This window comes from Corella eumyota, chromosome 4 (assembly GCF_963082875.1).
Source record: "Corella eumyota chromosome 4, kaCorEumy4.1, whole genome shotgun sequence".
In the NCBI taxonomy this organism is placed as follows: Eukaryota; Metazoa; Chordata; class Ascidiacea; order Phlebobranchia; family Corellidae; genus Corella; species Corella eumyota.
The window spans coordinates 5,067,510-5,092,599 of NC_137493.1; the positions used below are offsets into that span (position 1 = coordinate 5,067,510).

The window sequence follows — 25,090 nt, forward strand, 5'->3', positions numbered from 1 at the left end:
AGATTTTTAAGATTATGTTTAAATAGTTGATAGGCATGTGATAATTACTATTCAATATGCCGGAAAAGATTTTAACTACAGGTACAAATCAATTTAATATTTTAAGCAAAAGTTTATGTAAAATAGTTTAACTTTAATTTTTAGTTTTTTTACTAATCTAATTTGCGTTTTATTTTATAGATCCACCTTACTTGAAGATATCGGATTTCGTAAGTACCAGCCTTGTTACTTTTGATACATTTTGATGCTTAGGTAAATTTTTATGGGTCGACTGAAAATGAGGGAATGGAAATTGAAGGAACGGAAAATGAAGGAACGGAAAATGAAGGAACCGGAAAATGAAGGAACGGAAAATGAAGGAACCGGAAAATGAAGGAACGGAAAATGAAGGAACCGGAAAATGAAGAAACGGAAAATGAAGGAACCGGAAAATGAAGGAACGGAAATTGAAGGAAAGTGAAAAAAGGAGTAGCGGAATCCTAAAAAAATAAAACGCTGAAATACCGTTGACTGTTTATTTAGGTTTACTGTCATTTATTTGAGAACTGATAAGCGATAATGAGTTAATTTTTATTACCCCAGCATACCCTAACCCTCTTCTATAAAATGCCTGTTTATTTCTAAAATAATATCGACTTAAATACAAATAAATAGTCAACGGTATTTCCGCGTTTTATTTTTTTAGAATTCCGCCTCTCCTTTTTTCACTTTCCTTCAATTTCCGTTCCTTCATTTTCCGGTTCCTTCATTTTCCGTTCCTTCATTTTCCGGTTCCTTCATTTTTCGTTCCTTCATTTTCCGGTTTCTTCATTTTCCGTTCCCTCATTTTCCGGTTCCTTCATTTTCCGTTCCTTCAATTTCCGTTCCTTCATTTTCCAGTCCCTCCAATTCCGCGTCCCCATTTTTATCACATTTTGTTATTTGTTGCAGGAAGAATATTTGGCCACGGATAATTTATTCGTTGATTACTTTAACACTTTCCTTGAGCTACCGGTAAGTTAAAAACATTCAACTCATACGTTGCTAGATTGTAAGTTAATCAACATTAAAAAATATTTAAAAGGAATCAATGAATGCAGGTATATATTTTTGCTTGCAATCAAAAAAAAAAAAATTTTCAATTTTTTTGTTGAATTTTAAATTTTTAACCTTAAATATTATTTTTGTAGAGTTTTCCTGAGCCACTTAAATTTAACACTGACACTGGAGGGTTTGAAGTTTTAACCTCAACTAAGCATCAGTTGAAAGATAAAATAAAAGCTATTGCTAGATCCCAGCGCCCAATCAGCTCAGTCTACAAAGTAAGACTTTGTAAATAAATCTAAAATATTTTTCCAAAAAAAGTAGTTAAACAAGTTTTAAAAGGCCTTTGTAATACTAAAAGCTGAAATATATGCAATTTTTATTTAAACATGTCATACTCGTGTGATATGGAATAATAAAAGTGAAAAAGGGATAGGCTATGGGCTGGTACCATTATAAAAATTTGATAGAAATAATTGTAAATATATCTTTTCACAGAATGCAATTTCAAACCCTCCAATAAAACTCCCCTATTATGAGAAAACTGACGAATTTACTGAAGATGAGATTAAAACAAGTTTTAACGTAAAGGTATGTTGAAAAAAAAATTTAATTTTTTTAATATTTCGTAAATTTTACCAGTTTTTACGTTGGGTATTTACATAGTGGTTAGCGTTGTGTAACAACCTACATATTGGTGCGGTTTATATTACATTTGTGTGTTTTAATATTAGTGCTTAGACAAAGAACAAGGCATTCAATGGATAAAAGAAAACAGGCTTCCAACATTTTTAAGGAGTGAATTATATATGGAATATCGGTGAATATTAAGTTACTTTTTAATTATGTTCAATAACTATGTCTGTTAATTTTTTGGGGGGCAACATTATTTTTAAAAATACAAAAAATTGTGTTTTGTATTATCCCCATTCTTTTAGTAAACGGCTTTTCATGCTGTTTTCTGTTTTGTAGATTGGCAAAACTGTTGTCTCAAATTGAAACTAGCAGAGGTGGAATTAAATTAACAATAGATCAAGATTTTAGGCCATGGTATAGACCAGAGAAAGTAAGACTTGAACTTTTTATTTTTCGTGATGCATTTTTTTGTTTTTTAATTTTTGTTTTTACAATGTTACACTGTACGTGTATATATTAAACTTGAGTTTGAACCACGTGATAAAATAGTCTCGAACACAGGTTGAACGGCCTGCGACACCGGTCGACGAAACGGAAGAAATGATTCAAAGATTGGGTGTAAGTTTAGGCTCTTCTTCTACTTCTCAGACCAAGGAATGGCTAAGTATTGCTAAACAGGTAAAAAAAAATTTTAAACTTAAAGAGATGGTTCGGTCGTAGAGTTTCTTTTTTAATTATGTTGAAATTTTTCCAACTTGCACGAGGATATCATTATTTTAAAAATTGGTCAAGTAGTTTTTGAGATATCGGGATTTGAAGGTAAATATTGTAAATAGGGAAAATCTCAACGCTCGCGAGTCACGTGACGCAAGACGTCATCGTCGTAAGATCATATGCTGGCAGACATAGGAAAATGACCTTATTTTGTCCTCTCTGACCCGTTTGTTGTACTTTTTTTTATTTTTTTTTGCAGAAAACAAACTTAACATAAAAAGCAATATTTAGCCATATTATATAAGACATTTTTTACTTTTAAAGTATTATTAATTAGGTAGGCTGTAAAAAAAAATAATAAAAATAAAAATTACTCCGCCATGTTTTTTAAACAATTTAATTTATTTATCATCGTTAGGTCGAATCTACTTCTGTGACGTCACAAAGTCAAAGACCGAAGCCTTCCGTCGCCAGACAGCCTAGTTTAAATCAATTACGTCACAGCCCATCTCGACCAACCAGCGTGCAGAGTTCCAGATTGGACGTAGCGGATAACGCGGATGAATATTTGGAAGGAAGGGCTTATTCGTACGACGTAAATAATTCCAAAATAATTTAATATAAAAATATATCAGTATTGTGAATTTTATTGTTGTATTTCTTAGTTATCAACTTTTTGTTATTTAACGTTTGTTTTTTTACTCCATCTCACCTTAAGGTTATAGGTTTTATATTTTTTATTGAGTAGGGGTGTGATATTGTGACGTGTATGTGCTACTCGTAAACGCAGGGCTCAAGGGCGAATAGTGTGGCAATGGTGCGGCTCGAACCCGAAACCTTTCGGTGCGGCCCGAACCCGAAACCATATTTAACGTATGTTTTAATCTGAACTTTTTTTTCTCTAGCTTACGCCTCCTAGTTTAACGAAAGCAGAGGAAAGAATTTCAAGGTAAATTTAATGTAAAATAATTTTCTGTTCATTTTTTTTAAATTAAAGTTTTTTGTGTTACGAGAACTTTAGGCAGTTTGTGTTATATTTTACACGTCTAACAATTTGATATTTTTTATGACGTTGTAGAATGACATCATCGGTAACTATATCACCTGCACACGTCAACGCATTCATGGGCGAAGCTGCCTGCGTCATTCCTCAGACAGGGACTTCACCTACCCAAAGTAAGGAAAAAAAGTTTTGTTTTTATTATTAGTCGTACGATTGATTGTCAAATTAAATCCGCGCATGATGAAAGTTTATAGAAATGTTAGGTTCTTTAACTAATTTCTAATTGGTATTTACCTAAACTGTGTTATTAAAAAATATCTTTGCTTTTTGGCTAGCAGTTTTTACGATAGTTTACAAGAGTTTACTTTGCTTTAAAAGAGTTTATCACCAATTTAGAATGTATTTACATTTTAACAGATTACGTAGCGATAAACATACAATAATACCGATTTCACAACTTTAAATGATATTTAACGTTTTAGCATACATAAAAAAAAAAACATTTTTTGGTCTAAAGTTTTAAAAGTCTAGGTTTAGTTAAACTTTTTTGAAAGTAAGGGGAAAAGTAGTAACAGAATAAAACGAATAAAAAGTTAGTTGAGAAATTATAACAATGAAAGAAATTGAAAGCGAAATTAAATATAAAAAACCTAGTCAAAAAGATTAATCAAAACTAATTTGGAATTCAGTCACATAAGAATTAAAAAAAGATGTGTTTTCTATTCTTCTAACAAAACGCATACATACACCCAAATTTAATAACAACCCACGATTGAAAAGCAGCAATGAATAAAACAGCCAAACTTTTATACAAGCATGCACATCGCATTAAAGATTACACCGTTTATAAGATGTTAATTCAAAAATGTGTTGTAAAAGCGCATTAAGATGTTGTAAACGAGTTAAATTTGTTTTACTTAAAAAATCGATGCCAGTGGACCTCATTTATTTCTTGGGTTTTTTGTTTTAAATTTACCATCATCGTTTTCGCGTGGTTTGCACAAATGCTTATGATTAGTTCCTTTACACATAGCAAGACTGAATGCAGCATGAGGTGATGTTATTTGACTTGCAGTAAAATCAGTATCTGTTATATAACTTCCTTTAAAGTCGGGATATGCCATTTTTGAATTTGTAAAATCAGAATTTATCATAGAAATGTTGGAAAAAATTGGAAACCACATATTAGTTTTGCTTAAATCACTTCCATCAAATGTACATCTAGAAAATTTAGGAAAAGAAGCTTTTGATCTAGAAAAGTTAGAATTTAAAAATATGACATCGTCGAAAAAACTGGATCGATAAACTGTTTCTGTAAAAACTGAATTATTGATAGTGACATTGTTAAAAGATTGTCCATCGAACTTTGAATTTGCGAAATTTGAATTGAGAAAGACGTTTTCTTGAAATCTGATGTCTGAAAAATTAGAAAATCTAAAGTTAGAATCAAAGAACTTGGTTTCTATAACGTTTGCTTGATCGAATTTCGAGTAGGTGAAACTACAATTGGAGAAAGTTGCATTTTGGAAGACGGTTTTTGGAAAAATGGAAAATGAAGCCCTGACTTCAATAAAATGACATCCTGTAAAATCTGTCCTGGTAAATTTTGAGTTTTCCATATTCACTCGTGTAATAACACAATCTTGAAAACTTGAATAGGAGAAATCTTCGTTTGTTAAATTCATATCTGAGAGTTGTAATCCCGACATTATTCTTTTTGTGTAACCTTAAAACATTTGCAAATATATTACTACTTTAGCAAGTTTATTAATTGAAATTGCCTTTACGGGTAGATTTATACATTATTAAAAATTTTGTATACATGGTGTTATACATCTTTGTATAACTGAAGAAATCTTATAACGATATATTTAAAAAAATTTTAATAAACCCAGGTAATACATTTTCTATCAAAATACATAAAAGCGCTGGTGTGTAACTTTTGTTAAAAGATTTTATTTCAAAATAACATTTAATATTTTTACTTACTGCTGCCGTTGAATGGTAATTGGCATAAGTTAATACGCATGGTCGTTCCCCTACATGTTGCTGGAACAGATGTCGGATAGGAAATAATTTGACTTGCAGTGAAATCGCTGTCAATAATAACACTTCCTTCAAAGTTGTTAACTATTATTCTTGATTTCGTAAAATCGGAATTCGTTATTGTACTCTCAAAAAAATATACAACTGTCAAAATCGCCATGGAAAAGTTACAATTAGTCATCTGGGCGTTGGCAAACCTTGAAACGAAAAACATGGAATTTGTGAAACTGGAATCTGTGAATACACTTTTCTCAAACCTATTAAATGAAAAATTTGAAAATCTAAAGTCAGAATTGTAAAATTTAGTTTCCATAACGTCTACGGTGGAAGAAAATACTGAGTAGGTGAAACTACAGTTGGAGAAAGTTGCATTTCGGAAGCTGGTACCCCAAAAATCGGAAGCAGAAAGCTTTGACTTCAATAAAATGACATCCAGTAAAGTTTGTCCTCCAAAATTTCGAGTTTTCCATATTCACTCGTGTAATAACACAATCTTGGAAATTCGAGTTAGAAAAGTCTTCGTTCGTTAAATTTAAATCTGAAAGATGAATCCTCGGCATTATTTGATTCGCGTAACCTAAAAGTAAAAGCAAAATTTTTAAATACTCAAGTATTTTAAAATGTCAAGTTTTTATATTCTTGTAAAATTAAACATTCTCAGTAACAATTCTCGGTTTTTAAAGGCGCGCGTGTTATTTTCTACAACAAGTGGTGTAGATCATTTTATTATATACTAGTACTTGGGAGTAACAAATGCCTATTTTAAAGTCTATGTTTAGAAATTTTAATACCAAAATATATTTAACTCACTTTTTCTGAGTGGCTTTTGGCATACTTTTTTATGGAAAGTTGTCCCTTTACACATAGCAAGACTGAATTTTGAATGGGATGTTATTCGACTTGCAGTAAAATCGGAATCTATTATATAACTTCCTTTAAAGTCGGAATATATCATTTCTGAACTTGTAAAATCCGAATCCGATATTGTGCTGTCAAAAATTTAGCATGTGTAAGAAACGCCATTGCAAAATTACAACTAATTATTGAGCTGTTTACTAATGTTGGAAAGTTAAGATCAGACTTTGAAAAGTCAGTGTCCATTATAGAACAGTTGGCAAACTGAACATGCGAATAATCTACTGCTGAAAAGTTTGATTTCAAAAATGTAGAATGGGAAAAAACTGGAGAAAACATATCAGTTTCGCTAAAATCACTTCCATTGAATAAACACCTAAAAAATTCAGGCGGAGAATCAAAAACAAAATTGATAAAAAAATATGGATTTTTAAAAATGGTATTTGTAAAGGGTTGGTCTCGAAACCTTGAATTTGCAAAATTTGAATTAAAAAAAACGTTTTCTTGAAATCTGATGTCTGAAAAATTAGAAAATCCGAAGTTAGAATTAACGAACTTGGTTTCTATAACGTTTGCGTTATGAAATTTTGAGTAAGTGAAACTACAGTTAGAGAAGGTTGCATTTTGGAAGTTGGTTTTACGAAAGTCGGAAAATGAAGCCCTGACTTCAATAAAATGACATCCAGTGAAATCTGTTTCGGTAAATTTTGAGTTTTCCATATTCACTCGTGTAAAAACACAACCTTGAAAACTTGAATACGAAAAATTTTTGCTCGATAAATCCAAGTCTGAGAATTGAGCCTTCGGCATTTTCCGATTTTGGTAATCTAAAAAAGTTGCACATTTTTAATAAAGTTTTTAAAAGTAAGGGTCAATAATGGGGTTTAATCAAACAAATTAAAAAAAATATTTCAAATTTATTTTTGCTATGATAATGTCACTTTTACCTTCTTGCAAAGCATAGCAACTCAGCATCACCAACTGCAACACTAGCAAGAATTTCATTGCTTACGTTTTTAGCAGTAGCAATAAATTTAAAATACTGTAAAAAAATGTTTTAAATACTGTAAAAAAAATTGAAACTAAAAAAAATCTTGGCACTAATTAATTCTTAAATAGTTCATATTAACAGTTCGTATAAACCCTACAACTAATGGCTTTTTCAGTTGGAACATTTGATATATTTAGTTTAATGATACTTAAGGAAAAAGGTTGAAAAAACTTTTTTTCTTTCTTGGAAGATTTTTCGGTTTGTGCTTTTATGTCTTTATATGGTCACAAAAGTGTAAATGGCAAATTAAAGTTGCAATTTGTTATATATTTTTTTACAGGTAATCAGTTGCTAATGTTATACAAATTTTGCATATATACAAGAAACCCTAAAAAAAGAAAAATTTGCTGAAACAAACAAAAAATTAAAAAGTGTGTAGTAACATTCAGCATAACAAAATTATATTTTTGTTTTTAAAATTAAAAGTGTGTAGTAACTTTCAGTATAACAAAATTATATTAAAACAGTTTTGAAAACAATTTTTTGCAATGTTAAATATGAAAAACAAATATTTTAATCTAGGTGTGATGTATATTAGGATTTTGCTTTGGGCATAAATGTTACCACAAAAATACTTTCTGCAAAATACAAGCTTAAAGTTTAATGCTGCAATACATATTTAGGAAAAAAAACAACAAAGGATGTAATTCTAAAAAAAGAAAAAAATTCAAAACAAAAATATGTAGACTAATAAGGAACTAATTTGGAATTTAGTCAAATAAGAATTAAAAAAAGATGTGTTTTCTATAGACTTTTACCAAAACGCATACATACACCCAAATCTAATAACAAACCACAATTGAAAAGCAGCAATGTACAAAACAGCCAAACTTTTATACAAGCATGCACATCGTTTATAAAATTACACCGTTTATAAGATGTTAATTCTATCAAGAAAGTGTATGTAAAAGCGCGTTAAGATGTTGTAAACGAGTTAAATTTATTTTACTTAAAAAAATCGATGCAAGTGGACCTCATTTATTTCTTAGTTTTTTTGTTTTTAAATTCACCATTATTAATTTTACGTGGTTTGCACACGTGCTTATGATGGGTTCCTTTACACATAGCAAGACTGAATTTTGGATGGGGTGTTATTCGACTTGCAGTAAAATCGGTATCTATTATATAACTTCCTTTGAAGTCGGGAAATGCCATTTCTGTGTTTGTGAAATCCGAATCCGATATTGTGCTGTCAAAAAATCTAGCATGTGCAAGATCTCCCATTGAAAAATTACAATTGATTATTGAGCTGTTTACGAATTTTGGAAAGGTAAGATCAGACTTTGTAAAATCAGAATTTGTAATTGACGTGTTGGGAAATCTCACATGTGCAAGATCTCCCATCGAAAAATTACATTTTGTAATAAAGCCGTTTTCAAATTTTGGAAAGGTAAGATCAGACTTTGTAAAATCAGAATTTGTTATAGAAATGTTGGGAAAATTTACTTGTCCAAGATAAGCATTTGAAAAATCACTGTCCGTTATAAAACAGTTGGGAAACTTTACATGCGAATATTTCACTGCTGAAAAGTTTGATTTTGAGAATGTAGAATCGAAAAAAAATGGAAAGGACATATCGGTTTTGCTAAAATCACTTCCAATAAACGAACATTTAGAAAATTCAGGAAAAGTTGCATTTGATCTGGAAAAGTTAGAATTTAGAAATAAAACCTCTGTGAAATTTCTTGATTGATAATCTGTTTCTGTAAAAACTGAATTATTGATAGTGACGTTGCTAAAATATTGTCCATCAAACTTCGAATTTGCAAAATTTGAATTTATAAATAAATTTTTTTGAAAACCGATATACTTGAAATCAGAAAACCTGAAGTTGGAGTCGAAGAATTTGGTTTCAATAAAGTATGCGGTTTCAAACGTTGAATGTGTAAAAGTGCAGTTGGAGAAGGTTGCATTTTGCAAGATGGTTTTCCAAAAATCCGAAAATGAAGCCTTGACCTCAATGAAATGACATCCAGTAAAATCTGTTTGAGTAAATTTCGAGTTTTCCATATTCACTCGTGTAAATACACAATTTCGAAAATTCGAGTAAGAAAAGTCTTCGTCTGTTAAACTAATGTCTGAGAATTCAGCCCCCGGCATTATTCGTTTTGCGTAACCTTAAAACATGAGAAAAAAATTAAAATGTTATAAATGTGTGATTATTCATTTTAATATACTCAAAAAAATGTTACATCCATATATTAAAATTTTTTTTAATGAATTAATGTAATATATTTTTTTAATTAAAATGTAGAAAAGTAAAAGTGTGTAATTCTTTGCTATTTTAACAATTATTTTAAAATTTTTATTTACAAATGATATTTATTGTTTTTAACTTACCGCTTGCATTAAATGGTTTTGGACATATATATTTATGCATGGTCGTTCCTTTACACGTGGCTAGAATAGTTCTTAGATTGGGGGTTATTTGACTTCCGGTAAAATCGCTATCAATAATAACACTTCCTCCAAAGTTAGGAAATACAATTTTTGAGTTTGTAAAATCGGAATTTGTTACTGTACTGCTAGGAAAACTTGCATAGGATAAAACCGCCATGGAAAAATTACAGTTCGTCATTTCAACGTTACTAAATTGTGAAAAGGAAAAAGTAGATTTCGTAAAATCGGAATTAGTAAAAACATTTTTGTAAAATGGGTTGGCATAAAAATTGGCAAATTTAAGGTCAGAATTGTAGAATTTGGTTTCTATAAGGTTTGCTTGATCAAATTTTGAGTAGGTAAAATTGCATTTGGAGAAGGTTGCATTTCGGAAATTAGTTCTGTGAAAATTTGAAAATGAAGCCTTGACATCAATAAAATGACATCCAGAAAAATCTGTCCTTATAAACCTAGAGTTTCCCATATTCACTCGTGTAATAACACAATCTTTAAATTTAGAATAAGAGAAGTCTTCATTTGTTAAATTTAAATCTGAGATTCGAATCCTCGGCTTTCTTTGATTAACGTAACCTAAAAATGATTGCAAAAACTTTTAATAAAGGTATTTTAAAATGTTGATAATAGTACTTATGTGTTAGTATTTTTAATTTTAAAGGCTATATTTAAAAATTTTATTGCCAAATTATCTTTTACTTACTATGAGGAGTTTGTGGCCTTTGGCATACATTTTCATGATAAGTCGTCCCTTTACAAATGGCCAAGACAGATCTATACCCACGTGATATTTGACTTGCAGTGAAATCGCTATCTATTACAACACTACCATCAAATTTGGAACCTGACATTCTTGATTTTGTGAAATCAGTATCCGATATTGTACTGTCCAAAAAATCCGGATGTGAAAGATGCGCTAATGAGAAATTACAATTAGTTATCGAGCTGTTTACAATTTCTAGATGCGAAAGATCAGAGTTTGTAAAATCAGAATCAGATATTATGCCTTCGAAATAGTCTGCATGTGAAAGATCCGCCATTGAAAAATCACAGTTAATTATCGAGCCGTTAAAAAATTTTGGAAAAGAAAGATCAGACTTCGTAAAATTAGAATTCATTATGGAAATGTTGGGAAATTTTACATGTCCGAGATCCGCTAATGAAAAGTCACTGTCCATTATAAAACAGTTAGGAAACTTTACATGCGAATAATCTACCGCTGAAAAGTTTGAATTCAAAAATGTAGAATGAGGAAAAAATGGAAAGGACATATCAGTTTTGCTAAAATCACTTCCATTGAATAAACACCCCAAAAAATTTGGTCTCGAAGCATTTGATCTCGAAAAATTTGAAGTTAAAAAAACAACATTTTTAAAATATCCGATTCTATAATTTGTTTCTGTAAAAACTGAATTTTCAAAAGTAACGTTGGCAAAGTGTCGGCCTCGAAATCTTGAATTTGCAAAATTTGAATTCAAAAATAGGTTTTCTTGAAATCTGATGTCCGAAAAATTAGAAAATCTAAAGTTAGAATTCAGGAATCTGGTTTTCATAACCCTTGCGGAAACAAATCTTGAGTATGTGAAACTACAGTTGGAGAAGGTTGCATTTTGGAAGATGGTTCTTCGAAAGTCGGAGTACGAAGCCTTAACTTCAGTAAAATGACATCCTGTAAAATCTGTTTGAGTAAATTTCGACTTTTCCATATTCACTCGAGTAAAAACACATCTTTGAAAACGTGAATATGAAAAATCGTTGTTTGATAAATCTATGTCTGAAAACTGAGCCGTTGGCATTATCCGATTTCGATAATCTAAAAATTATTGCGAATTTAATTACATTTTCTAAAAATAATACTTATGTTGGGTTTTAATTAAACATATAAGATAACATTTTATATTTATTTTTTTTATAAACATGTTTTTTTACCTTGTTGCAAAGCATAACAAGTCAGCATCACCAACTGCAACACTAACAAAGATTTCATTTCTTAGGTTTTAGCAGCAAAAAATAAATTTAAAATACTGTAAAAGAAAATTGTTTTTAAAACTAAAATACACTTTGACACTTTTATACTACTTTAATAATCGATACAGTTAATAATAACCTTTCAACTAGAGGCTCTGCTTGTTAGATCGTATGATATATTCAATTCGATGATACTTTAGAAAAAGGTCGAAAAACCCTTTTTCTTTTTTTGGAAGATCTTTTTGATTGGATTGAACTTTTTTTGTCCATATATGGTCACAGAATTGTAATTTGCAAATTAAAGATACATTTTATAATATACTTATTTACTAATAACCAGTTGTTAATATTATTTTTTTCGCAATTAATCAGTTGCTAATATAATGCAAATTTTGCATAAATACAAGAAACCTTAAAAACAGAAAAATTTGCTGACACAAATAAAAAAAATTAAAAAGTGTGTAGTAACTTTTAGCATAACAAAATTATATTTTTGTTTTTAAAATTAAAAGTGTGTAGTAACTTTTAGTTTTGATAATTTTTTTTGCAATGTTAAATATGTAAAACAAATATTTTAATCTAGGTGTGATGTATATTAGGATTTTGCTTTGGGCATAAATGTTACCACAAAAATACTTTCTGCAAAATACAAGCTTAAAGTTTAATGCTGCAATACATATTTAGGAAAAAAAACAACAAAGGATGTAATTCTAAAAAATGAAAAAATTTAAAAACAAATATAGCTAAATTAATAAAGAACTAATTTGGAATTTAGTCAAATAAGAATTAAAAAAAGATGTGTTTTCTATACTTTTACCAAAACGCATACATACACCCAAATCTAATAACAAACCACAATTGAAAAGCAGCAATGAACAAAACAGCCAAACTGTTATACAAGCATGCACATCGTATTAAAGATTACACCGTTTATATAAGATGTTAATTCAAAAATGTGTTGTAAAAGCGCATTAAGATGTTGTAAACGAGTTAAATTTATTTTACTTAAAAAATAGATGCCAGTGGACCTCATTTATTTCTTAGTTTTTTTGTTTTTAAATTCACCATCATCAATTTTACGTGGTTTGCACACGTGCTTATGATTAGTTCCTTTACACATAGCAAGACTGAATTTTGGATGGGGTGTTATTCGACTTGCAGTAAAATCGGTATCTGTTATATAACTTCCCTTGAAGTCAGGAAATGCCATTTCTGTGTTTGTGAAATTCGAATCCGATATTGTGCTGTCAAAAAATCTAGCATGTGCAAGATCTCCCATTGAAAAATTGCAATGGCTCATAGAACTGTTGAAAAATTTTATGAATGGAAGAACAGATTCAGTAAAATCAGAATTTATCATAAAAACGTTAGGAAAAACTGGAAACGACAAATCAGTTTTGCTAAAATCACTTCCATCAAATATACATCTAGTAAAATTAGGAAAAGAAGCATTTGATCTAGAAAAGTTAGAATTTAAAAATATGACATCGAAGAAAAATCTGGAATGATAAACTGTTTCTGTAAAAACTGAATTATTAATAGTTACATTTTTAAAATAGTGTAAATTAAACTTTGAATTTGCGAAATTTGAATTGAGAAAGACGTTTTCTTGAAATCTGATGTTTGAGAAATTGGAAAATCTAAAGTTAGAATCAAAGAACTTGGTTTCCATAACGTTTGCGTAAACAAATTTTGAGTAAGTGAAACTACAGTTGGAGAAAGTTGCATTTTGGAAGATGGTACCCCGAAAATCGGAAAATGAAGCTTTGACTTCAATAAAATGACATCCAGTAAAGTTTGTCCTACTAAATTTCGAGTTTTCCATATTAACTCGTGTAATAACACAATCTTGGAAATTCGAGTTGGAAAAGTCTTCGTTCGTTAAATTTAAATCTGAAAGTTGAATCCTTGGCATTATTTGATTCGCGTAACCTGAAACTAAAAGCAAAATTTTTATTACTTAAGTATTTTAAAATGTTAAGTTTTTTAATGTTGTTATTATAAACATTCTAAGCAACTATCGGTAAGTTTTTAAAGGCGCGTGTGTTATTTTCTACAACAAATGGTGTAGATTATTTTATTATATACTAGTACTTGGGAGTAACAATTTCTTAATTTAAAGTCTATGTTTAGAAATTTTATTACCAAAATTTATTTAACTCACTTTCATTAGGTGGTTCTTTGCATACATTTTTATGAAAAATCGTCCCTTTACACATAGCAAGACTGAATTTTGAATGGGATGTTATTCGACTTGCAGTAAAATCGGAATCTATTATATAACTTCCTTTAAAGTCGGGAAATGCCATTTCTGTGTTTGTGAAATCCGAATTCGATATTGTGCTGTCAAAAAATTTAGCATGTGCAAGATCTCCCATTGAAAAATTACAACTAATTATTGAGCTGTTTACGAATTTTGGAAAGGTAAGATCAGACTTTGTAAAATCAGAATTTGTAATTGACGTGTTGGGAAATTTCACATGTCCAAGATATGACATCGAAAAATTACATTTTGTAATAAAGCCGTTTTCAAATTTTGGAAAGGCAAGATCAGAATTTGTAAAATCAGAATTTGTTATTGACGTGTTGGGAAATCTCACATGTCCGAGATCCGCTAATGAAAAATCACTGTCCGTTATAAAACAGTTGGGAAACTTTACATGCGAATATTTCACTGCTGAAAAGTTTGATTTCAAAAATGTAGAATCGAAAAAAAATGGAAAGGACATGTCGGTTTTGCTAAAATCACTTCCAATAAACGAACATTTAGAAAATTCAGGAGAAGTTGCATTTGATCTGGAAAAGTTAGAATTTAAAAATAAAACCTCTGTGAAATTTCTTGATTGATAATCTGTTTCTGTAAAAACTGAATTATTGAAAGTGACGTTGCTAAAATATTGTCCATCAAACTTCGAATTTGCAAAATTTGAATTTATGAATAAGTTTTTTTGAAAACCGATATACTTGAAATCAGAAAACCTGAAGTTGGAGTCGAAGAATTTGGTTTCAATAAAGTATGCGGTTTCAAACGTTGAATGTGTAAAAGTGCAGTTGGAGAAGGTTGCATTTTGCAAGATGGTTTTCCAAAAATCCGAAAATGAAGCCTTGACCTCAATGAAATGACATCCAGTAAAATCTGTTTGAGTAAATTTCGAGTTTTCCATATTCACTCGTGTAAATACACAATTTCGAAAATTCGAGTAAGAAAAGTCTTCGTCTGTTAAACTAATGTCTAAGAATTCAGCCCCCGGCATTATTCGTTTTGCGTAACCTTAAAACATGAGCAAAAAATTAAAATGTTATAAATGTGTGATTATTCATTTTAATATACTCAAAAAAATGTTACATCAATATATTAAAATTTTTTTTAATGAATTAATGTAATATATTTTTTTAATTAAAATGTAGAAAAGTAAAAGTGTGTAATTCTTTGCTATTTTAAAAATTATTTTAAAAATTTTATTTACAAATAATATTTATTGTTTTTAACTTACCGCTTGCATTAAATGGTTTTGGACATATATATTTATGCATGGTCGTTCCTTTACACGTGGCTAGAATAGTTCTTAGATTGGGGGTTATTTGACTTCCGGTGAAATCGCTATCAATAATTACACTTCCTCCGAAGTTAGGAAATAAAATTTTTGAGTTTGTAAAATCGGAATTTGTTACTGTACTGCTAGGAAAACTTGCATAGGATAAAACCGCCATGGAAAAATTACAGTTCGTCATTACAACGTTACTGAATTGTGGAAAGGAAAAAGTAGATTTCGTAAAATCGGAATTAGTAAAAACATTTTTGTAAAATGAGTTGGCATAAAAATTGGCAAATTTAAGGTTAGAGTTGTGAAATTTGGTTTCTATAAGGTTTGCTTGATTAAATTTTGAGTAGGTAAAATTACATTTGGAGAAGGTTGCATTTCGGAAATTAGTTCTGTGAAAATTTGAAAATGAAGCCTTGACATCAATAAAATGACATCCTGAAAAATCTGTCCTTATAAACCTAGAGTTTCCCATATTCACTCGTGTAATAACACAATCTTTAAATTTAGAATAAGAGAAGTCTTCATTTGTTAAATTTAAATCTGAGATTCGAATCCTCGGTTTTCTTTGATTAACGTAACCTAAAAAAAATTGCAAAAACTTTTAATAAAGGTATTTTAAAATGTTGATAATAGTACTTATGTGTTAGTATTTTTAATTTTAAAGCCTATATTTAAAAATTTTTTTACCAAATTATCTTTTACTTACCATGAGGAGTTTGTGGCCTTTGGCATACATTTTCATGATAAGTCGTCCCTTTACAAGTAGCCAAGACAGACTTATACCCACGTGATATTTGACTTGCAGTGAAATCGCTATCTATTACAACACTACCATCAAATTTGGAACCTGACATTCTTGATTTTGTGAAATCAGTATCCGATATTGTACTGTCCAAAAAATCCGGATGTGAAAGATGCGCTAATGAGAAATTACAATTAGTTATTGAGCTGTTTACAAATTCTGGATGCGAAAGATCAGAGTTTGTAAAATCAGAATCAGATATTATGCCTTCGAAATAGTCTGCATGTGAAAGATCCGCCATTGAAAAATCACAGTTAATTATCGAGCCGTTAAAAAATTTTGGAAAAGAAAGATCAGACTTCGTAAAATTAGAATTCATTATGGAAATGTTGGGAAATTTTACATGTCCGAGATCCGCTAATGAAAAGTTACTGTCCATTATAAAACAGTTAGGAAATTTCACATGCGAATAATCTACCGCTGAAAAGTTCGATTTCAAAAATATAGAATGAGAAAAAAATGGAAAAGACATATCGGTTTTGCTAAAATCGCTTTCATTAAATAAACATCCCAAAAAATCAGGGCTCGAAGCATTTGAACTGGAAAAATTTGAAGTTGAAAAAACAACATCTTTAAAATACCCGATATCAAAATTTGTTTCTGTAAAAACTGAATTTTCAAAAGTAACGTTGGCAAAGTGTCGGCCTCGAAACCTTGAATTCGCAAAATTTGAATTCAAAAATAGGTTTTCTTGAAATCTGATGTCCGAAAAATTAGAAAATCTAAAGTTAGAATCGAAAAATCTGGTTTTAATAACCCTTGCGGAAGAAAATTTTGAGTAAGTGAAACTACAGTTAGAGAAGGTTGCATTTTGGAAGATAGTTCTTCGAAAATCGGAAAATGAAGCTTTGACTTCATTAAAATGACATCCTGTAAAATCTGTTAGGGTAAATTTTGACTTTTCCAAATTCACTCGCGTAAAAACACATTTTTGAAAACGTGAATATGAAAAATCGTTGTTTGATAAATCTATGTCTGAAAACTGAGCCGTCGGCATTATCCGATTTCGATAATCTAAAAATTATTGCGAATTTTTAATACATTTTCTAAAAATAGGACTTATGGTTGGTTTTAATTAAACATATAAGATAACATTTTATATTTATTTTTTTTATAAACATGTTTTTTTACCTTCTTGCAAAGCATAGCAACTCAGGATCACCAACTGCAACACTAACAAAGATTTCATTGCTAAAGTTTTAGCAGCAAAAAATAAATTTAAAATACTGTAAAAGAAAATTGTTTTTAAAACTAAAATACACTTTGACACTTCTATACTACTTTAATAATCGATACAGTTAATATTAACCTTTCAACTTGAGGCTCTGCTTGTTAGATCATATGATAGATTTAATTCGATGAAACTTTAGAAGAAGGTCGAAAAACCCTTTTTCTTTTTTGGAAGATTTTTTGATTGAATTAAACCTTTTTTTGTCTTAATATGGTCACAGAATTGTAATTTGCAAATTAAAGGTGCATTTTATAATATACTTGTTTGCTAACAATTAGTTGTTAATATTATGCAAGTTTTGCATGATTACAAGAAACATTAAAAAAGGGTATTTTTTTGGAACAAACTGAGCGTTTGTTTTTGAAGTAAACAATTTGTTTTTTAATAATGTCTAACGTTACAAAGTTTTGTTAAAACAGTTTGGAATAATTTTTTTTTGCATTGTTCAAGATGAAAAACAAGCCTTTTATTTTAGGTGTGATGTATATCAGGCTTTTGCTCTGGGGCATATGTAACCGCAAAATGTATTCTGCAAAATAAAAAACTTTAAGTTTCATGCTGCAATACATAGTTTATAAAGCTACACTTATATGAATTAAATAATGCATTTGATCAGTAAATTAAACATTTGCTTTAAAATAAAACTTTAGTCGCAATTTCCATTTGAACATAAACTGTTCGTGTATTTTCTATTAAACATTGAGTGTCTACGTTATCAAATTTTGTTTATAAAAGTCTAGACTTATAATAATAAAATATTTTAATGGTCAAAAAAATCAATGTTTTCCAAAGCGTGTTAGACAATTATCACTTAAAAATATTTTATGAATAAAATAATATTTTTACTTTTTAGTCACCCAAGTGGTAAGAATCGAACCGGAGTTAAGTGATGGGGAGAGCGATCAAGGAGTTGGAAGCGAGGAAGGGGATCAAAAAGAAGAAGACGACGAGGAAGATGAGGATACTAGGAAATTAAAAGAAGAGGGGAAATCTGGTAATCACCAATCTAAAATATTTTTATTAGTTTTTAATTTAAACTTTAGTGAAACATTTTAACATAATTGAATTTTTTTTAAAGTTTTACACAAATAACTATCTTAAAATAAAATCAATAAATTAGTTAAAGTCATATATTAACGATATGTCTTAACTTAAAAATTTATAAAGTTGGTATTACTGAACACAAAAATGGTTTTAACTTTAAATAATTTTACTTACTTTTTAAGTTATACAACTTAAAAAAAATTAATTTAATTAAAAAAAAGAAAAAGGAAGCTCTGTTTGTGATGACGTAGAAAGTACTAGCTTGTGTACATTCCCTACGCTACTTAGTACTTTCTACGTCACACAAAAAATATAGTAACCTGGTTTTTAATGTTAATCATTTTCCAGTATTTTTAAAAATAAAATTATAAGTACCACAAACATTTTTTAAAGGTTCTAAAGCCATTTTGTGATTTGTTGTAAACCATATTAACGTGCTATACACATCACTTACAAAATTGCAAAACTTTATAATATAACACTTAATAATTATTTTAAAACAGTGTCATACGCGTTTGAAATTAATGACTTGGATTCGTACGCTTCGTTATTCGTTGCCATGACTTTAAAAAGTGCGTTTTTATCGATGGCCCCGAATAAAGACGCGCAAAAAATTGATCACGTAGTAAACGTTGCTCCCCTTATCCAACCTTCGCCACGTGGGGCGCCGTTAAGCACACTGGATTCAACGGTAAGTGGGTTCAAGTATTTAAAATAAAAATTGTAGATTTTGTGATTTATAATTTTCTGTCTTATTTTTATGTAAGATAGTAAATAATTAAAAAAAAATGTTTTGACGTTAAAATCATAAATATTTTTGGAATTTTTAAGTACTTTTTATCCTTGCTACCTCAACATGTATATTGAAACTTGTACATGTTTCAAGGTATTTTCTGAGGCAATTTTGGAACATGAAAAGGAGATTTTAGACAGGGGCGGTTGTTTATCGCGTCAGAGTATGAACGAAAAACAACCAAAGAAATCAATCACATTCAAAAACGTAAGTAACCCGTTTAGTGGTATTACTGGAAGCACGTTTACATTTAAGCCAGGGTGAACGAACTAGAAAATAGAGTAATTGAGTCGGGCAACCTGTCTAGCGTTAAACCAATCCATTTATCATGATTTTATTTCTTATTTACTTTAACCACTAGACCAAACTTTATATTTTTGTTAGCTTTTAAAAAAATTGTTCTCGAGTGCAATACGTTAAAACAGCTTAATTTTACCACCAGTCGTGCATGAATATTTACAATTACTCAATGGAACCACATAAAAAAGATATTTATGCACAATTAAAGCAGTATAACCTACGTTCGCCTGGTTTTATTTACGTGTATTGGCGGTCATAAAGTTAAGCAATCAAGTATTTACACTGTGTTTCATATAGACTGACTTGGATCGTGCAGACGAGACCGATTCGGTGTTTTCTGACGAAACAGAGGACAGTGAACTCTTCTTTAAATACAACGAGTTTAAAGGTACATATGACGTCATTGTTATTTTTTTTTCGTTTTTTTAGAGTTACTAGACACGTTTTTACTTCAGTTTTATTAGTTTTTATAGGGTCATAAAATGTATTAAATTGTTGTTAGAGTATTTTTACTCCAATTAAACCGTTCTTAAACCACAACTTTATCTTTTTAACCAGAATTTTAAGAGAATAATTTAAAAATGTCAACCTTGTACGCAAAACGTGTTAAACAATTAAAAGTATTTTTAGATGTTAAAAGTTTTAACAAGTTTCGTCAATTTCTACGAGGTAGTGTGGGTGAAAAAATGACGTCACTTTGGCTTGCCATCGACAAAAGTCGATTTTCGTTAAACAAAAATAAAACCCAAAGGTAAATAATCTGTAATTTTGGAATTTTAAAATTAAAACACATTTACGTATTTAAGAGTTAGGGGAAGCTAACTTTAATTAAAATTCATAATTATTTTTTTAATTTATTTTGAGAGTTATGCGTTTTTTGCTATAGTTATCTACAACGCATGCGTGAAATCTACGTAAAAGTTGGAAGCATAAAACGTTTACCAAATGAGCACTTGGCAAAATATAAGCTCAAGCACGCCACACAGTGGACACTTGAACACTTGCACGATGTTCAGAGAAAATTAGTGGAACCGCTTCTTTTATATTGGTAAATAATAAAATGAATTGCTATAACAGATATCACAAATATTTTATTTATTTTTTATTACTGACTTTGGTTAAGCTGATATAAATACAATATAAAAATTGCCCTGCGTTTACGTTATAACATTTAAACACAGGGCACCTCGGTATTTGGTTCGCCAGCAGTCGTCACGTGATCTCGAGACAATGAATGACGTCACAAGCAAGTTACGACCAATGTCCTCACAGAGCTTCCCAAACCCAAAGACAATTACTATCTTACCTCTCCGCCCAAAATCTTGCTTACCTCGAATAAAAGTATTATCTTAAACAAATAACCGATATCAAAAAAGAAATAGAGTACTTGTGTATAAATAAATATATTTACAATTTCTTGTAGTACTTATATAAAAAGATTATTAATAAAACATAAAATTTTTGTAGCACGCATCTCGCATTTCTTCCAGTAAAGGTCACGTGGGCAGTGATTATCATCGCTACATCGAAGAGGAGCATTTTACGTCATCACGGCACCATCCGACGATTAAAGATGCAACATCTCTGACTCCTATACCTAGTTATTTGTTACCTAAAGTTTCAAAATTAATTAACCAACAAAAGGGAAATTTGGAAGTAAAAAGGCCAGCATCAGCAGGTAGGTTAAATGGTTAAATTAGTACCATTGGTATAAGTATATAGTTATTTTAACACATTCTCACTTTTCACAAAAAAATACTCAATTCTATAACTTATAATATATATAAATTTACACTCTGTAAAATAGCAAAAATGTAATTTTAAATTTAAATTTCCAATATAACCTCTAACTTTTACACTTGATTTAATCACATGTTTCTAAAGGTTTTTGTTTTTTTTAAGGACCCTTAACAAGACAAACCCGATTGAGATTCGAAAGAAGAAAATCTGCAGCTGCCAAGTCAGCAAAGTTGGTTAAATCTGTTTTCGCATTCATCGAAATTTATAATTGTAGATTTAATAAAGTCAACCAGCAACGTGGTGTAGTGGTTAGAACACTTGTTACACCACCATGAGGTTGTGAATTCAATCCCCACTGGTCTGATGATGTAGCGCCCTTTAGTAAGGCGCTATAAACGGTATAAACTCCTGCTGAGTCAGCACCTAGTCTACAGCATAATTTCCGGACAATTATAATCTATAATATCCCAAACTGCTAACAGGCAACTTGAGACTGGGTCATAGTAACTAATGTTACTCTATGTTTAAGTCGCGCATTTGACCTTACTACATCGAGGATAAAGATATATACAAAAAAATGTTTAATTAAAGGCAAAAATTTATTTACGAATGTAAAATTGGTTTTGCAAAACAGCATTTCGACACAAATAAAATAAATTACAATTTTGTTACCAGAGACAGAATTGAATGTAGTACATTAATTAAGACCCCGCCATCTTCTGTCTCATCAGAAGGATCAGTGAAAGGAAGTCCAGCTATGGAAAGCATGCTACAGGTTAAATTTTTTACATGATTATCTCCAAAACATTACATAAAGATATTGGCATTTTAAAATATATTAAGGTTACCTTTTATAGAGTTAAATATGATTGAAAATTTCTTGATTTGCATTTTTTAAGGTATTTATCATTTATTTAACGTTTAACGTTTAGCTTTTAAAAAAAAAAAAGTTTTTTTGTGTTACAGGCATTATATCATGATACAAAAGCTGGTTTGTTCTTTACACAATTCTGCGAAAGATCAAACAATAAGGTTTACTTTTGTTAGTTCTTAATATATATTTCAAGATCTATAAAATATTTTATTGTTTCTAATTTTTATTTTTTTTTACTAGTCATGGATTAGCTCAATTCACTTCTGGTTCGACGTTCAAGATTACCATTATCTTTTCTATGCTGAAATTATTGACAAATTTATCATTAACAGAAAAGCACAGGTAAATATCTTTGGTGTAAACATGGGTAGACTATGTTGTAAATGTAATTATTGAAGCTATCTAAACAGTTTTATTTTCAGTAATTTTCTATGTTAAAAAATCCAGGCAATACATTCGAAATACATTGTCGGTGGTGCTCCTCAAGACATTGGAATCTCCATGGCGGCCAGAAAACAGATCTCACTTAATATTAATCCGCCGTTTGACGAACTATTTGACGTAGCGGAGGAATTTGTCCTAAAGATTCTTATTTTACCATGGAATCGCATGTTAGGAATGGACAGAGAAGGATACAGAAAAGTATTAAAATTTAATTTTTGGCTAATTTTAGTTTAAAAAGTTTTGAAATTAGTATAATTTTAGTAATATGGATGTATGCTTAACAATATCTTTGGCATGTCATTTAAGTTTTTTATATAAAACATTTTAATTGATTATAAAACATCTTTAAACATGCAACTAAATAGATAAAAAAGTTTACAAAAAAACATTATTAATCTTTTTATGTTATTTTTTTCTCATAGATTGAGTTGATTGAACAAGAACGAAATTTAAATGTTGGGGCAAAGTATGCAAGTTGTTTAAAGAAAAGAGGAATAATGAAAGAGGTATTATTGTCATTCTAAAATATTTATTGAAATTAAAATTAATTTTAGGTTTTCTATACTTAACCATGTAGTAAGGTTTAAAATTTAAAATTTTGTCTTTATCTTTACTTTTGATATACATTGACCAAATCTTTCAACAAAAATATTTTCATCCCTTATTTTAATTAAGATTAAAAAAATCATTACATATGTTGTAATTTCAGATGAAAAAAACTGTTCCAACTGAAAGTGAATCTATTGAGAAATACGAAGAAAATTTGTGGCTGAAAGTTCCCGAGGAATTTCAATCTTTTACTTTTGAGGAAATTGTTCGAAATCGAATCGAACTTGAGCATTTTAGAAGATTTCTTGAAGACAATTATGCCAAGTAACTAATTTTCGTTCAAAGACGATTTTCAAGATATTTACTTTAGTTAATATTTGTTGTGGGATAGGAAATAAATTGTTTAAACAAATTTTCTTACTCTTAAATTGTATTAAGTTGTTTCATGTTTTAGAAACGATTTACTGTGTTGGTTAGACGTGGAATCGTTTAAACGTTTACCTCACCAGGCTAGCGAAAAAAGAGACGAAAAGGCCAAAGAGATTAAAACCAAATATCTGCACAAAAAGTACTTCTTCGGGCCAAACAGTCCAGCAACTAAAGATGAACAAAATCAAGTAAATTATTTATTAATTTTTGATAACATTTTGCTATAGACTTTAATTGCTGCATTAGGTTTTAAATTTATTTTATTCAAATTTTGAATTTTTTGTCTTAGAATCTAAAATAATGTTTAACTAGCTTTGTTAATTTTAAACTAACATACCTTTGGATCTTGATGTTAAATATTTTCCATTTTTATCATTAAGTATATTTAATATCTAATAATTAAGGCAGTATTGGCCGGTGGTGGTTGGGGCAAAACATTAAAAGAACGACCACCAACGGAATTGATCTTAGAGGCACAGAAATATGTCAAAGCTAGAATTGATAAAAGATGGATGCCACTCTTTTTGGCCACCGCTGCATTTCAGGTAACCATTATGTTATATTTTTTGTAGGCTATTTACTTTTTCTCGATATAAAAATGCTGAAATTAAAGTTTTAAACGTAAGTAACTTTTCTTATTTCGACTTATTTTCAAATTCACTTTGCCAGCTTAAAACATGGCCAGATATAGGCTAAATTCTAGATTAATAAGTATGTATATTAATTGGTTGATGTTGACTAATTTAAATTCATAAATTAAATTCTATGCGTTTTAATGTTTTTTTAATGATTCGGATTCAAAAATATTAGGATCGACAACGTCCTAAGTCTCAGATGTCGGAAGTTGCGGAAGACATTGTTCTTCAAAAAAAGAAGAAGCGGGGAGAACCCTGGAGGGTAAGTTGCCTTTTATTCATTATTAATCTTACAAATTGTGTTTAAAGAAAAATATTGGGAAACATTATGTTAAATATAAATTTTGTTAAGCTTTTGGATAATCGTTGGCAATCTTCGTCGCGTGACCTCATGGAATTCAGAAGAGCATTATCCAACACTGTTACAGCGCATCAGTTCCGTCGCTACGTGTCGTTAAAGGGCGAATTTTTAGAGAACAATGTCCTGTTTTGGTTGGAAGTTCAAAAATACAAGGCAAGAAAATTAAGGCTTATATATTTTTTTAATTTTTAGATATTATCGATATATTTTACCAGTTGCTATTTAATACAAATTATTGATGCTAACAAAAATATATATAAATATTACAATTGTATTTGAAATGTGCCTAATAAATAAATTGATGAATTTTTAGGATTTTTGTCACATACACAACGAGCAAGCTTCTATAGAAGTTAAAGTGATGTCGATAATTAATTGTTTCATTTCCTCTCACATACCTCCTGCTTTGCAAATTGATATTTCCACTGAGATGGCAGAAAGAATTATCGAGAAGCGAAAGGAACTTGGTCCATATGTGTTTAGAGAAGCTCAAGTAATATTTATTTGTTGTTAAGTTGTGTAACACCCTGTATAAGCAAATAGATAAAGTGTTTTAAGTTCACTAAATATTTACCAAAATTAACAGTCTGCATAAATATATCATTAAAATATTTTTAACATTGCCATTGCAACAATGAAGTCTTAAGTAATTT

The 25,090-nt window shown here is 29.7% G+C and overlaps 4 protein-coding genes across 4 annotated transcripts in view; 1 reads left to right on the plus strand and 3 right to left on the minus strand.

Moving 5' to 3' along the window:
- The window catches only part of LOC145751569 (regulator of G-protein signaling 22-like), a 27,807-nt gene continuing 2,717 nt past the window's right edge, over positions 1-25,090 (plus strand). Inside the window, exons 1-31 of the mRNA XM_082567748.1 lie at positions 1-81; positions 181-209; positions 931-993; positions 1,170-1,301; positions 1,522-1,614; positions 1,758-1,843; positions 1,996-2,089; positions 2,221-2,337; positions 2,792-2,968; positions 3,279-3,322; positions 3,452-3,549; positions 18,122-18,262; positions 18,816-19,003; positions 19,199-19,312; positions 19,703-19,793; positions 20,036-20,156; positions 20,292-20,453; positions 20,587-20,746; positions 20,873-21,083; positions 21,308-21,374; positions 21,821-21,920; positions 22,112-22,177; positions 22,260-22,361; positions 22,467-22,661; positions 22,886-22,969; positions 23,173-23,336; positions 23,467-23,629; positions 23,846-23,986; positions 24,252-24,338; positions 24,429-24,590; positions 24,751-24,930. Coding sequence (XP_082423874.1) covers positions 57-81; positions 181-209; positions 931-993; positions 1,170-1,301; positions 1,522-1,614; positions 1,758-1,843; positions 1,996-2,089; positions 2,221-2,337; positions 2,792-2,968; positions 3,279-3,322; positions 3,452-3,549; positions 18,122-18,262; positions 18,816-19,003; positions 19,199-19,312; positions 19,703-19,793; positions 20,036-20,156; positions 20,292-20,453; positions 20,587-20,746; positions 20,873-21,083; positions 21,308-21,374; positions 21,821-21,920; positions 22,112-22,177; positions 22,260-22,361; positions 22,467-22,661; positions 22,886-22,969; positions 23,173-23,336; positions 23,467-23,629; positions 23,846-23,986; positions 24,252-24,338; positions 24,429-24,590; positions 24,751-24,930 — 3,657 coding nt within the window. The 5' untranslated portion in view covers positions 1-56. The remainder of the gene's footprint in view (positions 82-180; positions 210-930; positions 994-1,169; positions 1,302-1,521; positions 1,615-1,757; positions 1,844-1,995; positions 2,090-2,220; positions 2,338-2,791; positions 2,969-3,278; positions 3,323-3,451; positions 3,550-18,121; positions 18,263-18,815; positions 19,004-19,198; positions 19,313-19,702; positions 19,794-20,035; positions 20,157-20,291; positions 20,454-20,586; positions 20,747-20,872; positions 21,084-21,307; positions 21,375-21,820; positions 21,921-22,111; positions 22,178-22,259; positions 22,362-22,466; positions 22,662-22,885; positions 22,970-23,172; positions 23,337-23,466; positions 23,630-23,845; positions 23,987-24,251; positions 24,339-24,428; positions 24,591-24,750; positions 24,931-25,090) is intronic.
- Positions 4,318-6,388, minus strand: LOC145749523 (uncharacterized). Its single transcript, XM_082565309.1, has 3 exons — positions 6,233-6,388; positions 5,366-5,999; positions 4,318-5,102 (listed from the first exon to the last, which is right to left on the minus strand). Exons 2-3 carry the CDS (start codon positions 5,733-5,735, stop codon positions 4,318-4,320), a joined length of 1,155 nt encoding a protein of 384 aa, XP_082421435.1. The 5' UTR covers positions 5,736-5,999; positions 6,233-6,388.
- Positions 7,581-11,748, minus strand: LOC145751570 (uncharacterized). Its single transcript, XM_082567749.1, has 4 exons — positions 11,652-11,748; positions 10,426-11,535; positions 9,669-10,298; positions 7,581-9,445 (listed from the first exon to the last, which is right to left on the minus strand). Exons 1-4 carry the CDS (start codon positions 11,707-11,709, stop codon positions 8,307-8,309), a joined length of 2,937 nt encoding a protein of 978 aa, XP_082423875.1. The 5' UTR covers positions 11,710-11,748; the 3' UTR covers positions 7,581-8,306.
- On the minus strand, positions 12,497-13,933 carry LOC145751571 (uncharacterized). Its single transcript, XM_082567750.1, has 2 exons — positions 13,855-13,933; positions 12,497-13,628 (listed from the first exon to the last, which is right to left on the minus strand). Exons 1-2 carry the CDS (start codon positions 13,907-13,909, stop codon positions 12,724-12,726), a joined length of 960 nt encoding a protein of 319 aa, XP_082423876.1. The 5' UTR covers positions 13,910-13,933; the 3' UTR covers positions 12,497-12,723.